Source organism: Rhinatrema bivittatum, chromosome 1 (genome assembly GCF_901001135.1).
Source record: "Rhinatrema bivittatum chromosome 1, aRhiBiv1.1, whole genome shotgun sequence".
In the NCBI taxonomy this organism is placed as follows: domain Eukaryota; kingdom Metazoa; phylum Chordata; class Amphibia; order Gymnophiona; family Rhinatrematidae; genus Rhinatrema; species Rhinatrema bivittatum.
In genome coordinates, this window is record NC_042615.1 from 573,580,304 (window position 1) to 573,594,126 (window position 13,823).

A 13,823-nucleotide genomic window follows, 5' to 3' on the forward strand; every position below is an offset into this window, starting at 1 on the left:
AGGAATATTCATGAGAGAGATTTGAGTGTACTGCCTCCATTGTTTGCACATATATCTCATGCATATTCATTGAGGATATCCTAAAAATCAAGCTTGCTTGTGGTTCTCATGGGCTACAGTTGGCCACCCCTGATATAGAAAATGACAGCAAATAAGGATGATTTGATCTACCTAGTCTGCTCATTTTGAGGTAAAATTTAAAAGCATGGCACATGCTTCAATGAGATGTGCGCACAAGTTGGGCTTGCACCTGCTGAATAAATATAAAAGCTGCCCAGATGTGCGCTTATCTCCTGCAGTGTGCACATCTCACTCAGTTTCAAAAATAGTCTGGGCAGAACGTGGGCATTGTGTGCTGCAGCAGTCAAAAAAGCAAACAGAATGTTAGAAATTATTAGGAAGGGAATGGTTAATAAAACGGAAAATGTCATAATGCCTCTATATCGCTCCATGGTGAGACCGCACCTTGAATACTGTGTACAATTCTGGTTGCTGCATTTCAAAAAAGATATAATTGTGATGGAGAAGGTACAGAGAAGGGTGACCAAAATGATAAATGGAATGGAACAGCTCCCCTATGAGGAAAGACTAACGAGGTTAGGACTTTTCAGCTTTTAGAAGAGACGGCGGAGGGGGGGATATGATAGAGGTGTTTAAAATCATGAGAGATCTAGAACGGGTAGATGTGAATTGTTTTTTTACTCTTTTGGATAATAGAAAGACTAGGGGGCACTCCATGAAGTTAGCGTGTGGCGCATTTAAAACTAATCGGAGCAAGTTCTTTTTCACTCAATGCACAATTAAACTCTGGAATTTGTTGCCAGAGGATGTGGTTAGTGCAGTTAGTGTAGCTGGGTTCAAAAAAGGTTTGGATAAGTTCTTGGAGGAGAAGTCCATTAACTGCTATTAATCAAGTTTACTTAGGGAATAGCCACTGCTATTAATTGCATCAGTAGCATGGGATCTTCTTAGTGTTTGGGTAATTGCCAGGTTCTTGTGGCCTGGTTTGGCCTCTGTTGTAAACAGGATGCAGGGCTTGAATGGACCCTTGCTCTGACCCAGCATGGCAATTTCTTATGTTCTTAGATGTTTCTTGAATAGCTTTGGACAAGTGATTAAATGGAGCATTTCTGGCAGAGAGCCCCAGAAGAAGAGGGGGGCTAATATAGAGAGTGCTCGGTTGCAGTCTCACCCAGATAAACAAGCTGTAGCGAGTGAATCTCAAGCAGACCATGAGCATCAGAGCACAAGTTTCTAGAAGGATTGTATATAGGGAATATTAAATTCAACATGGATGCCTCATGGGTATTTAATAGTTTTGTGAATTAGGGTGGATATTTTGGGCCTCATTTTCTAAAGTATCGCAGGCCTGCGATACTTTAGGTAATGAGGGGTGGGGGGTCGACCCGGGGTGGGCGGTCCTGCGCTAGCCGGCAGTGATCGCTCCGCCGCGGTGCGATCGCTGTCTGTTTCACACCAAATAGCGCCACAGGATTCTTATACAAGGTTATCATCTTTGTCTTGTTATCATTAAGTAAAAGTTTATTGTGATGAAGCCACAGATAAGTAAATGACAATTTGAACATGGTAGACAAAAGAATGAACAGGCAAGAAAAACTGAGTATCATCTGCACAGATTTTAAAGCAGATTCCCCCCTCCCCCCCCCCCAACAACAAGTAATTTACAATGGGGAGTAAGACATACGTTGAATTGCTTTGTGGACAAAGCTGGCTCTTGCAGAATTCCTATGACCAGATCATGCCAAATGGATGCATTCTGTTGTACACTGACTTGTTAATTAAAGTATAATTAAAGTATAAAGATGAGGAAAACCAATGATGGCCAACACCAGAGATGCCAATATCCTGAAGATGATTAATAAAATGGCATGATCAGTAGTATCAAAGGCTGAATATATATCTAAGAGGACTAGGAGGTAGCAAGAGCCATCCTAGAAACACCATTAGATTGTATAAAAATGGAAACCAGGAAGATTCTTGCAAAACCTGTATTGGCGAGTGTCTGACAAATGCTTATCTAAATTATCGGTTAGTGGCTTAAGTACTACAGATTCTTATCTTTTTTTGTGAGAAATGACAATGAGCATATAGGCCTACAGTTAAATAGAACTGAAGGATCCTGGGTAGGTTACTTCAATATAGGGTAAACTGAAACTTGTTTCACTGGTGATAATTATTTGTAGACTGCAGTGTGGATGACTTTGAATAGTAATAAATTCATAAGAACAGAGAAAAACCTATTTTTGATTACTTTGCCTGCTTCACATGGATTTTCTACAAAGCAGTAGAGATATAATGGAGAGCTGCTCCACAAATCATATGCCTAATAACAGTAGCTACTTTGAGGTACATTAGTGGTAAAATGGGAACTCGTGCAGATACATTTACATGCATAATTCCTTTGTAAATTCAACATACTATCATAGCGATTTTCAAAAAACATTTACTCACTTTAAGTGCACTAATGTGGGTAAAACCTTTTAATAATTCATTGGCATATATTGTCGCAATTTTCAAAAACTTGCTTACATGGGTAAAATTTATTTATACATGTAAAATTCAGCTTTGAGCATGTCAATATTTTTTAAAATCTGGCCCTTAGGTTTTATGATTAGAAATGTCATTTCTATGTTAAGTATAAAGATTATATAGAATGTGAAACCTACGTTTTTCCATTTTGTATACAATGTAAGTCTATAATACCTCTGTGTAGGTCATTGGTGGTGTGTTCAATTCTAGAAACCTATGTCTAAAAGGATAGACTTAAGGCAACCCAGAGAAGAATTACCAAAATGGTGCAGTGTCTGCAACATAAATTGCATGAAATGAGACTTAAAATACCTAATCTTGCATATCCTAGATGAAAGGATGATGAGGAGGATATGATAGAGACAATCATTGAAAGACCATGAATGTATAAATCAACATGAAAAAGGCATTTTGCAGTGGAAAGAATGCTCCAGAACTACAGATCATTTCATGAGTCTCAAAGGGGTTAGATACAGTAACAGAAAAATGTTTCCTCACAGAAAGGATGGCTGACAAATGAAATGGCCTCCCAATGGAGCTTCTGAAGCCAAAACAGTACAGAATTAAAAAAAAAATGCATGGGATAAGCACATAGGATCCTAAGGTATGAGTATACAAGAGTAATGTGTGGCCCGGGTTGGCCTCTGTTGGAAACAGGATACTGGGCTTAATGGACCCTTGGTCTGACACAGCATGGCAATTTCTTATGTTCTTATGTCTAAGAGATTGATAAGGCTCTGTATTTTTTAATCAGAAATGTATAGTCTTGATGAGTCTTGCATTCCTTATTTGCTATCCTATTTTATGCTTTTATTTCTGGGAATCTTATTCCAATTAATAACTGCATAATTGTTTCCTGAAACATAAATTTTACTCTCAGCTTTTATTATTAGTAATACACTTACCAATGTTTATTTTCAGGAGAACTAAAGTCAGATTAACTGTTTCAATACATACAACGTCCAATCCTATTCATAAAAAGGTACGTATAATCTAAAGAAATTTTTGCCCATTTACTAATTTTCTTCCTGTTAAAAGTGTATATGAATATATCATGTATATCATAAAATGAACTTGAAGGTTAATTACTATTCTTATTTGAGGGATGGAGAGTGGCTGTTAGCAATTGGCTCCTTAACCATTGCCCTAATCTTACACAAACGCCTCCCCATCATTCAGGAGGAGAATGTATCTTCCTAAGGCCTGGATTTTCTAAAATCACACGGCTTTCTGAATCCCACGGTAACAGGGGGTTGGGGGGGGGGGGGCGAGGCGGGGGCAGGCCTGCGAAAGCCGGCAGCGATCGCACTACCGTGGTGTTATCGCTGCCAGCTTTTGCACCCAATAGCGCCACCATGAAAGGTGGCGCTATTGGGCGCGCTACTGGCGGCAATAATGGGACTTACCTTATCGCCGACAGCAATGTTACCACCGTGTCTGCCCCAACTCTTCCTCTTCCGGTACTGACTCCGCCCCTATCTAGCTATCGCACTTGAAAAGGGACTTTTCGCGTGCGATAGAGAGAGAAAATGACCCCCTCAGTTTGCAGTGCTGGGAATGTTCTTATATTTAGGAAAAAGGACTATATAACTTTTAGAGTTTGAAGCAGTGGAAGATTCCCTTATTAAAGAAGTGGTGCAGAGACCTATAATCCAGTAACAATAGACAAGGAGGAGGAAATGCAAATGTTATCCATTAGCTCTCCACACTCCATTTTTCCTTTTCTTCCATTATCTTTTTCTCAGAATCTCCTCCATTTTTGCTCTCATATCTTTTCTCTTTTCTTTCTACTATTTTCTCCATTTGTCTTTTTCCTTCATCTTGTCTCTCCCATGTCTTTTTCTCCTTTCTCCCCTCTTGTTTTCTCTCATCCCTTCTCTTTTTTTCAATACATATCTCCCTGCAGTCATTATGCAAATAACATACTACAACTAAAGTAATCTCCAGGGCAAGCAGAAAGCACTTGTTTTGCTTCTGTCGCCTCCTTTAGGCTACTGGATTATAAGCACTTTAACTGAGATCCAGTATATTATAGAAAAGAGTGGGAGCAGCAGAGCAGGAGAGAGAAACATTTCATGTTGATCTCACCATAGGGAGAAACCCAGACTCGCAAAAGTGTCCATCCTTTCCAGTAAGTCCACACTTGGGTCAAACTCAATGAAAACAACAGAGTCTGTAATTGGTGTTCAAATAAAAATAGTCACTTGTGTTATACTATAAGTTCTGTTTGTAAAGTGCTGGAGAAGAGTGGCACTATTGTATTGGGATGTGCATTAATTTTAACTGAATTTGAAAGATACAATGAATAAGGGCCAATTCATTTCTTTTGGGGGGTTTCAAATTAAACTTTGACTGTTTACTGGGGATGGGTTCAGTCTCCTGTATTGGGAACTGGTATTGGGGGATTCTAACCTAAGTTGAGGCCCAGGCATTGGGACTCTGCCTCTGGACTATGCTCCAGTGTCCGGCTTGTGCCCAGGCCCAGGTATTGGAACTTGGCCAAGGCTCTGGCTTCCAGCATAGGCCCCAGTGTCAGGCCTAGGTAGAAGCATCAGGATTAGACCTCTAAGCCTCAGCCTTGCGTAGAGCCTAAGCCAAGTTCACAGCAACCTACCATGGCCTAGGCCTATGTAAGGCTGAGGTTTTAGCCTGGGCCTAGGCCTCAGCAGCAGATCCACACCAGACTAGGTATGTTGGGGCTGAGGGATCCTGGTCCTGACATTTATGTGGGTGAAAGAGAATGGGTAGTGGAGATGGGAGGCCTTGGGAGACCCTGTTACCTTTTCTTTAAACATTTTGTATATGTTTGATTTGTTTTTTTTTTAAACAAATTAAATGTTAATGAAATTTGTGGGGGAAGCCCCCTGAAAATGAAACTAAAAATGAAAAAAATGTATCTCTTGTACCCTCCTGCTATACTATAATGCTAGTGACCTGAAAATTCAGAAACTGGAGTGGGACCTGTGATACAACTCCAAATCCAAAAAATTCACAGTTATGCAGTGCGTAATTTGGTTTTACCATTTGCAGAGTAAAGAGAACGCTATGGGCAATCATGTCATTCAATAAGGAACCAACACATGTAAATATTAATTTATGTATTGCATTTATATTCTGCAAATGCAAGTAAGATCTCAGTGGAATACAACTTAATAAAACAATACACCAATTAATACAATAACAAAAAATAAAAGAGTAACATATTATCAACAATCGGGAGCTATCATTAAAAGACTAATAGATTTTGAACATGAAGGAACCATTTATTTATTTATTTGATACATTTATAATCCGCAACATCCAATGGCATTGATTTGTGTGGCTTACAGCATAAACATACACAATCTTTATCATATCATGGACAGTTATACAATTTTTATACAAATTTAAAATTATACTGCATATGCTTGTTTAAAAAGATCATTTTTTAAAAATTTTCTAAAAAATTGTAACGCTTCCATTTTCCTCGTTGCTTCTAATTTTATTCCACATCTTTGGTCCTTTAATAGAAAAGGCTTTATTTCACATTTCCTGACACTTATAATCCTTGAAATTTGGGTCGCTTAATTTGGCTCCATCGAGCATAACATTTTAGTGTTACCATAAGGTTGAACTAACTTAGACAAAGAGTAATCTTCAATATGCAATGCTTTAAATAGAACCAACATTTTAAAATGTATTTTATCAACCAGTATAATTAGTGCACGATTGGGATTACATGCTCATGGGGGTGATTCCTCATAATCATTCTTCCTGCACCATTCATAACTAATTATAGCACCCTTAACTTCTGTGGTAACCCCCACATAAAAAACATTGCAATAATCAAAATAATAATCTAAAATCTGAAATTGATTAAAACAGCTTCAACTATTGGAGCAAATGTAACCTAGATAATGCAGCTCTTGATACCTTCTGTATTTGAGGCTTCATAGTTAATCTTGAATCTAAAATCACCCCTAAATTATGGGTCTCTTCCACTATCAGACTAGTTACTCTTCCCATACATTATTCTTGTCAACATCCTTGCTGTAATTTCTACTTACTTTTAGAACCAGTTTTTTTTTTTGTTTTTTAATATTCAATGTTAATCTCCGATTACATAACCACTTTTGAATCTCTTGCAAGCATTCTTCAAGCTTTTCATCAGGGGCCCTTAATCTGAACTATATGATAAACAAAATAGCAAATCGTCTGCATATAAACAATACAGCACACCTAACTTCTGAAAAAGTTCACCAATAGAATTCAAATATTAAACAAGAAGGAAGACACAATGCTTGTGGCACTCCTGATTTTATTACATGTTGTGGTGAAACCCTATCTCCTGTCTTTATACTTTGAGTTCTATTGGACAAAACGGATGTAAACCATCTTAATACTAGGGGTGTGCATTTGTTTTGAACTTAAATGGAAAACGCAACTTATTATTTTTTTTTAACTTAAAAAAGTGATGAGGCGTAAACGATCGGATTTCCAACTTATTCAACATAGCTATGTTGAATACGTTGGAAATCGCGATTGTTGATCTAAATAAAAATTTAAACCCCTCACCCTCCTTAATCCCCCCCCCCCAAGACTTACCAAAACTCCCCAAGCTGGCCAAAAGTTCTGTGAGGGTCCGGGAGCGGACGTGTGGGGAATCACGTGACATCCGCGTCACTCCGACGTGACGCCGACGTCATGTGATTCCTCTCGGGTTCACTCCTGGAACCCTCGTTGGGCCCAAAAGGAACTTTTGGCCAGCTTGGGGGGCCTCCTGACCCCCCCAAGCTGGCCAAAAGTACCTTTTGGGCCCAACGAGGGGTCCAGGAGCAAATCCGCGGGGAATCACGTGACGCCGCGTCACTCCGACGTGGCGCCGACGTCACGTGATTCCCCTCGGGTTCGCTCCCGGACCCCTCGTTGGGCCCAAAAGGAACTTTTGGCCAGCTTGGGGGGGCCTCCTGACCCCCCCAAGCTGGCCAAAAGTGCCTTTTGGGCCCAACGAGGGGTCCGGGAGCGGACCCGAGGGGAATCACGTGACGCCGCGTCACTCCGACGTGATGCCGACCTCACGTGCTCCTTGCAAAGGAGTTCAGAAATGGCGTCGTGACCCCGCTGGACCACCAGGGAGTTTTGGTAAGTCTTGGGGGGGGGGGGGGGGATTAAGGCGGGTGAGGGGTTTAAATTTTTATTTGCACATATGGACATAGACTCAACTTATGGAATTCTCCATATGTCCATATTGACCGCAAATGACCCCCCCTTTCGACTTATGGACTTATGAACTTAAACTTTTGGTCTGCACATCCCTACTTAATACAGTCAGTAATCCCTATACCATGTAATTGATTCAATAATAACTCATGATTCACTGAGTCATGCACTGCTGATATATCCAGCTGTATCAGTATTGAATTACTCCTATCCATCTCTCCATATAAAAAAAATCAAGTACAGACATTAACTGTTTCATCCCACCATTTATTTCAAACCCCCAATTGGTAATCATCTAAATGTATCCTATAAGTAAATGCTTCCAGATCTAATGTGGTGCTAGGGAAATTCTGGCTTGATTCACCATATCTCCCACAATGGAGATAAAACAGTAGCAAATAAATGAGGTATCCTCAAACAATGGGTAAAAAGCACTTTGATTGTATTTAGTGCTAACATAAAAGGGTAAATGATTAAACGTTGTTAGTCTAACCTTTTTATAATTTCAGGCACATAAAATCTTTATCTGTATAGAAAATCTATAAATCCTCAATCAAAAATACTCATCTTTTAGAAGAATAGCCTCCACCTTCCTATGCCCTTTTATTTTATTTTATTTTTTTAAGCAGAAGGGGATATTTGAGGGTTCTTTCCTGTTGGAGGGGGGGGGGGGGAACTATATTTGAAGGCCTGATGGGTGTTTCTATCAGGAATCTTGGTTGCCAAAATTTCATTCCACATAATAATGTTCTAAAGAAAAGATGTTGCTGTAAATAAACTTCAATTGAAATGATCTCATCTAAAGTACTTTTCCCTGGAGATGAATCCAAATACTACATTTGTTATCCAATGTTTGTTCACTGACTTTGACCCCCTCCAAGAAGTAAATGTGGCAGAAACACTCCTAGTAAGCTGGCTTGGCCATATTTAATTGTAACACCCATGGGAACTGCTACTGGGAATGTCTATGCCCTTTAGAGTATTTCTAAACAGATGTTGTTTGGGGGGGGGGGGCACCTTCCTTGGGGTTTTTCTGCTAAATTTACTCCTTTCACAAGACCCTAATACCTGAAGATCTTCTTCCCAAAATAGTTGACAGACTACAGGAAAGATTCTTCTTGATTGTACTAGATGGACACACTGAAAGTATGACACAGGCTAATCCCACTCTCTTCTTCTCCCTTTTTGTATCATAAAAACATAATTGGTGTCCATTGAACCCAATATTCTGTCTCAGACAGTGGCCAGTCTGGGTCACTTGAAAGAACCACAGATCCTAATAGGAAGTCAATTCCCTATTGTAGTGTTTCCCAACCCTTTCCTGGAAGCACCCTAGCCAGTTGGGTTTTCAGGATTGTCACAATGAATATGCATGAGAGAGATTGACATACCTGGCTCTCCAATGTATGCAAATTTATCTCATGCATATTCATTGTGGCAAACATGAAAACCAGACTGACTAGGTGTGCCTTTAGGAGAGGGTTTATTTATTTAAGTTCTTTTAATATACCGATGCTCAAGACAAGGTCTTATCGTACCGGTTTACAATAAACAAGGGGGGGAAAACCAGTTAACACAGGAAGCGAAAAGTTATATTAAAATAGGGAGGTCGAACATGGCTGTTTGAAGAGAAAAGATAGATTAACAATTTCTATTCTAAATGTATAGAAGAGCCGAACAGCAAGGAGCGGTTGCTTCTCTGTTAAACTTAAATACATATTTACATAGTGGAGATTCAATTGTAATGTTAATATACATGAGCGGTTCTAGAAAAGCAGATACTTAAGGTAGCTGGAAGAGGACATCAACCGGGGGGGGGGTGGAGGTCCTTGCGGGTACCATGGGTTTCTTCAGCGATAAGCTTGGGCGAAGATGACAATGTTCCTGGCGTAGGTCTGGTGGGAAAGAGTTCCAGTGATGTGGTCCCACAGTGGAAAGCGCTCATTATTCAGCGGAGTTATGTTTAGTGGAACTGCTGGGAGGAACTTGTAGGGAGCCTCTGTATGCAGATCTGGTAGGCCTTGATGAGGAGTGTAATTTGAGGGGTATGGTGAGTTGCAGAGAGGATTGATGATATATGGATTTGTGAATGATGGTCAGAGTCTTGAAGAGTATTCTGAAGTGTATGGGTAGCCAATGAAGTATTTTTAGTAACGGTGTGATGTGGTCCATCCTGTGCGTGTTAGTAAGGAATCCTGGCTGCTGCGTTTTGCAACATCTGAAGAGGTTTAGTGGAGGAGGCCGGGAGACCAAGCAGGAGAGCATTGCAGTAATCAATTTTTGAGAATAGTATGGCTTGAAGGACAGATCTGTAGTCATGGAAGTGGAGGAGAGGTCTTAATTGTTTTAGGACCTGAAGTTTATAAAAGCCCTCTTTTGTGGTGGTGTTAATGAATTTTTTAAGGTTCATTCTGGCATCTAGGGTGGCTCCAAGGTCTCTCACTTGACTTACTGATGGTATGTTTGTGGTGCTGGTTGGTGGGTTGTTATCGTTGGGGAAGATGACCAGAAGCTCGGTTTTGGATGTATTGAGAACCAGGTTGAGGCTCGTGAGAAGGATATTAATAGCGTGGAGGCAGCTGTTCCAATAGATTAAGATATCGGAGATGGGATTCTTGATGGGGATCATGATCTGCACGTTGTCTGCATAAATAAAGTAGGTGAGATTGAGGTTTTTTAGTAGATGGCATAAAGGGAGAATATAGATGTTGAATAGGGTCGGGGAAAGCGAGGATCCCTGGGGTACTCCTTGTTTGGATGCTATGGGGGAAGATTCTTTGTTGATTATTTTTACTTTGAAATACCTGTCACTTAGAAAAGATTTTAGCCAGCGGAGTGCAGATCCTGAGATGCCTATTTCCATCAAGTGGTTGATGAGGATTGTATGGTTAACTGTGTCAAATGCAGCAGAAATGTCTAGAAGAGCTAGCAGATATGACTGACCTTTGTCGAGGCCCATCAAGATGTTGTCCGTTAATGAGAGAAGAAGCAACTCTGTGTTCATGTGTTTCCTGAATCCGAATTGTAATGGGTGTAGAATGTCGTGTGAGTCCAAGAAGTCTGTGAGACTAGAGTTGACCAGTTTTTCCATTATCTTGGCTATAAAAGGTAAGTTGGCGATTGGGCGGAAGTTTGTAGGGTTGGCTGGGTCCAAGTTGGGTTTTTTTAGTAGTGGTTTCAGGGAGGCTGTTTTTAAAACGTCCGGGACAATTCCGTGAGAGAGCGAGCAATTTATGATGTCGGCCAGTGGTTTGGCGATGGTGTTAGGGATTGTGAGAAGGAGTTTGGTTGGGATTTGGTCTATTGGGTGCGATGAAGGTTTCATTTTCTTGATGATAGATTCAATTTCTAAGGGTGATGTGGGATCAAAAGATTCTAGGGACTGTTTGTAAATCTTTGAGGAGTTGATTTGGTGAGGTGGATGCTGGTAGTTTAAAGTAGAAATGGAGGTTGTTAGTGGGATAAGTAGATTTTTTTATTTTGTTATCGAAGAAAATTGCTAGCTCAGTAGATTTGTTTTGGGCCTCTTCTTCTCGGAAGGTGGGAGGAATGGAGGTGGTGAGAGCTGCCACATATGAGAATAATATTTTGGGGTCGTATAGGAATCCGTGTATTTTTTTGGCGTAGAAGTCCCTTTTTGTGCGAAGAATGGTGGCTCTATAATATGTCATTGCCGTTCTGTAGGAAGTTTGTGTGGTAGGCGAGGGATCCTTCCTCCAGCGTTGTTCTTTGTGTTGAAGATCTTGCTGGAGTTTTCTTAATTCTGAGGAAAACCAGGGTTTCTTGTTGGTGCAGGCGGGGTTGATCTCTTTGGATGTTAAAGGACATATTTTGTCTGCTGCTGCATGGGTGATAGCCAGGAGTTCAAAGCATTGTCCGAATTTGTGAGGTCCAGGTTAGATAGGTCCTTGGTAAGGGTGTTGTTGAGGACTTCCATGGAACATGGTTTTCTGAATTTGATCGAGGGTATAGGGATGTTGGTGGTCAGTTTTTTCTTTATGGATAGTTCAGCTTCTATCATTGAGTGATCTGACCATGGGATGGGTGTACAGGAAGGCGCTGAAGTGGGCGAGATTGGATCATTTGTAAATATTAAGTCCAACGTGTGTCCTGCTTTGTGCGTGGGTTTATTAATAATTTGTGTGAATCCCATAGCTAGTAGGGAAGAGAGGAGGGCTTCACAATTGGCGGATGGGGAAGGGGAGTCAACATGAATGTTGAAGTCTCCTAGCAGTATGGCTGGTGCTGGGTTGAGAAAAACTACCCTATTGCTCACTTCCATAAGTATGAAGTAGAGACACCCAATTCTATCTGGCTAATAATTGATTATGCTTTCTCAAAAATGTTTGCAATATTAGTTTTTTAATTAGCAATGCACAGCTGACTACTGCTTTAGAATTCCAGAAACCTCTAAAGATCTGGTAATGAACTAATTATCAATAAGAGGGTTATCTCCTTGTTTCCTTCCTTGAAATTTTGAAATTCTTTATCTCAGAAGGAAAGCTCCTGCTTTCACCTCCTCCCTGATTGGAATCTCTATTTCCTTCTCAGGCTAAACAATTACAGGCTCATACAAGAGGGGTGACTGAAGGCCTGGAAAATACAATTATAATTCCCATGCTAGCAACATTCCTCTAGTGAGGAATCCTATAGAAGTTTGTTTCTGCTGTTTTTCCCATGTGAACATCAAAAGGAAAAATACATATAATATTCAAAATGACTATGCAGCTTCATTATCGAATAAAAAGATATAATACCCTCACCTTTTTAGATAATAAACTGTTTATAATTATACATATAAATCAGAAAATGCTCAGATACTTTGCTTCAAGGTTTAGAAAAAAGGAACCAAGAACCCTGATTCAATGTTTTCAGGCCTGCATTGGGGATAAAAAAATACTTGTGTGATGCAAATTTAGGCCTAGATTCATCAAAATGCTATAAATTTTGCATGCATAACACCCATGATAAGGAAAAGTGGTGTGGATACAAACATTTTTTAGTTACCACACTGTGTGCTTTTGCAATAAATTTATCACTTCACAGCTTGCAAAGTGCTCAGACAGGCATTTTCTTATTTTTGGGCTGTTTTTGGCTAGAGAGAGAGAGAGAGACTCTTTATAAATCTCTCATATTAGTCAACTATTTATACCACTATAGGAGAGTCATCTTGTAACTCTAGGTGAGCTTTTGGTGGTAGACTAGAATGTTGGGGCCAGTTTTATATGCACAGTCAGACATACAAACAGCACAGTACACATCAATAAAGATTGTATGTGATTTAGAAAGAGGGAAGATACACAAAGATAAGATTTCTACAATGTTCTCTCGCCCTAGTTTGATGCATCTCTACCTGGGTACTATCAAGCTAGGGTGACAAAACATTGTAGAAATCGTATTTTTGTGTATCTTTCCTCATTCCAAATCACATCCAATCTTCACTGATTTGTACTGTGCTGTTCGTGCATCTGCCTGTGCATGTAAAACTGGCCCCAAAACCCTAGTCTACCACCAAAACCTCACCTCGAGTTACTAGATGACCCTCCTCTACTGCTATAAATAGATGACAATTACGTGTCCTACCCCAGAGGCTCTCACTCCACTCTCCCTGCCCGAAAATGCCCAAAACGGAATTTATGATAATTTGTAATTATTTCCAGCGTTAATGCACAATAATGTGCATTACACTATCACATGCAGCGTTAATGCTCCTCATTTTCATAAACCCTGCCCCAACTTCCTCCCCTTTGACTAAAAACTTGCATTCACATCTTGCAATGCGATAAATAATGCATGCGTTATGGCGTTATCACAGGCGTTAGGACCCTAATGCCCACGATAATGGCCTAACGCACTTTGATGAATGACCCTTTAAGGGTCCTATTTCTTTTGTATAGAAAGGATGTGAATATGTGTTTATTTGAAGAACACTTTGGTGTTACTTATCCTCTTCAGCATCTTTGTGTTTGTAACCTAACATTAAAGTCTCTCACATTGAAAACATTATTTTCAACCTCTCGCAGCATAAATACTCTCTCCATCAGCAATACTTTAGGAACTCTTTTTTCTCATTA

The 13,823-nt window shown here is 40.0% G+C and overlaps 1 protein-coding gene across 12 annotated transcripts in view; it reads left to right on the plus strand.

Annotated features, from left to right (window-relative positions):
- LOC115099952 (spindle assembly abnormal protein 6 homolog) overlaps positions 1-13,823 on the plus strand; it is a 311,055-nt gene that overhangs the window by 74,240 nt on the left and 222,992 nt on the right. For 9 of the 12 annotated variants that reach the window (XM_029618040.1, XM_029618030.1, XM_029618021.1 and 6 more), the window contains one exon: positions 3,472-3,532. The exons of the other annotated variants lie outside the window; for them this stretch is intronic. In XM_029618040.1, the coding sequence (XP_029473900.1) occupies positions 3,472-3,532 (61 nt within the window). The remainder of the gene's footprint in view (positions 1-3,471; positions 3,533-13,823) is intronic. 12 annotated transcript variants of the gene reach the window in all.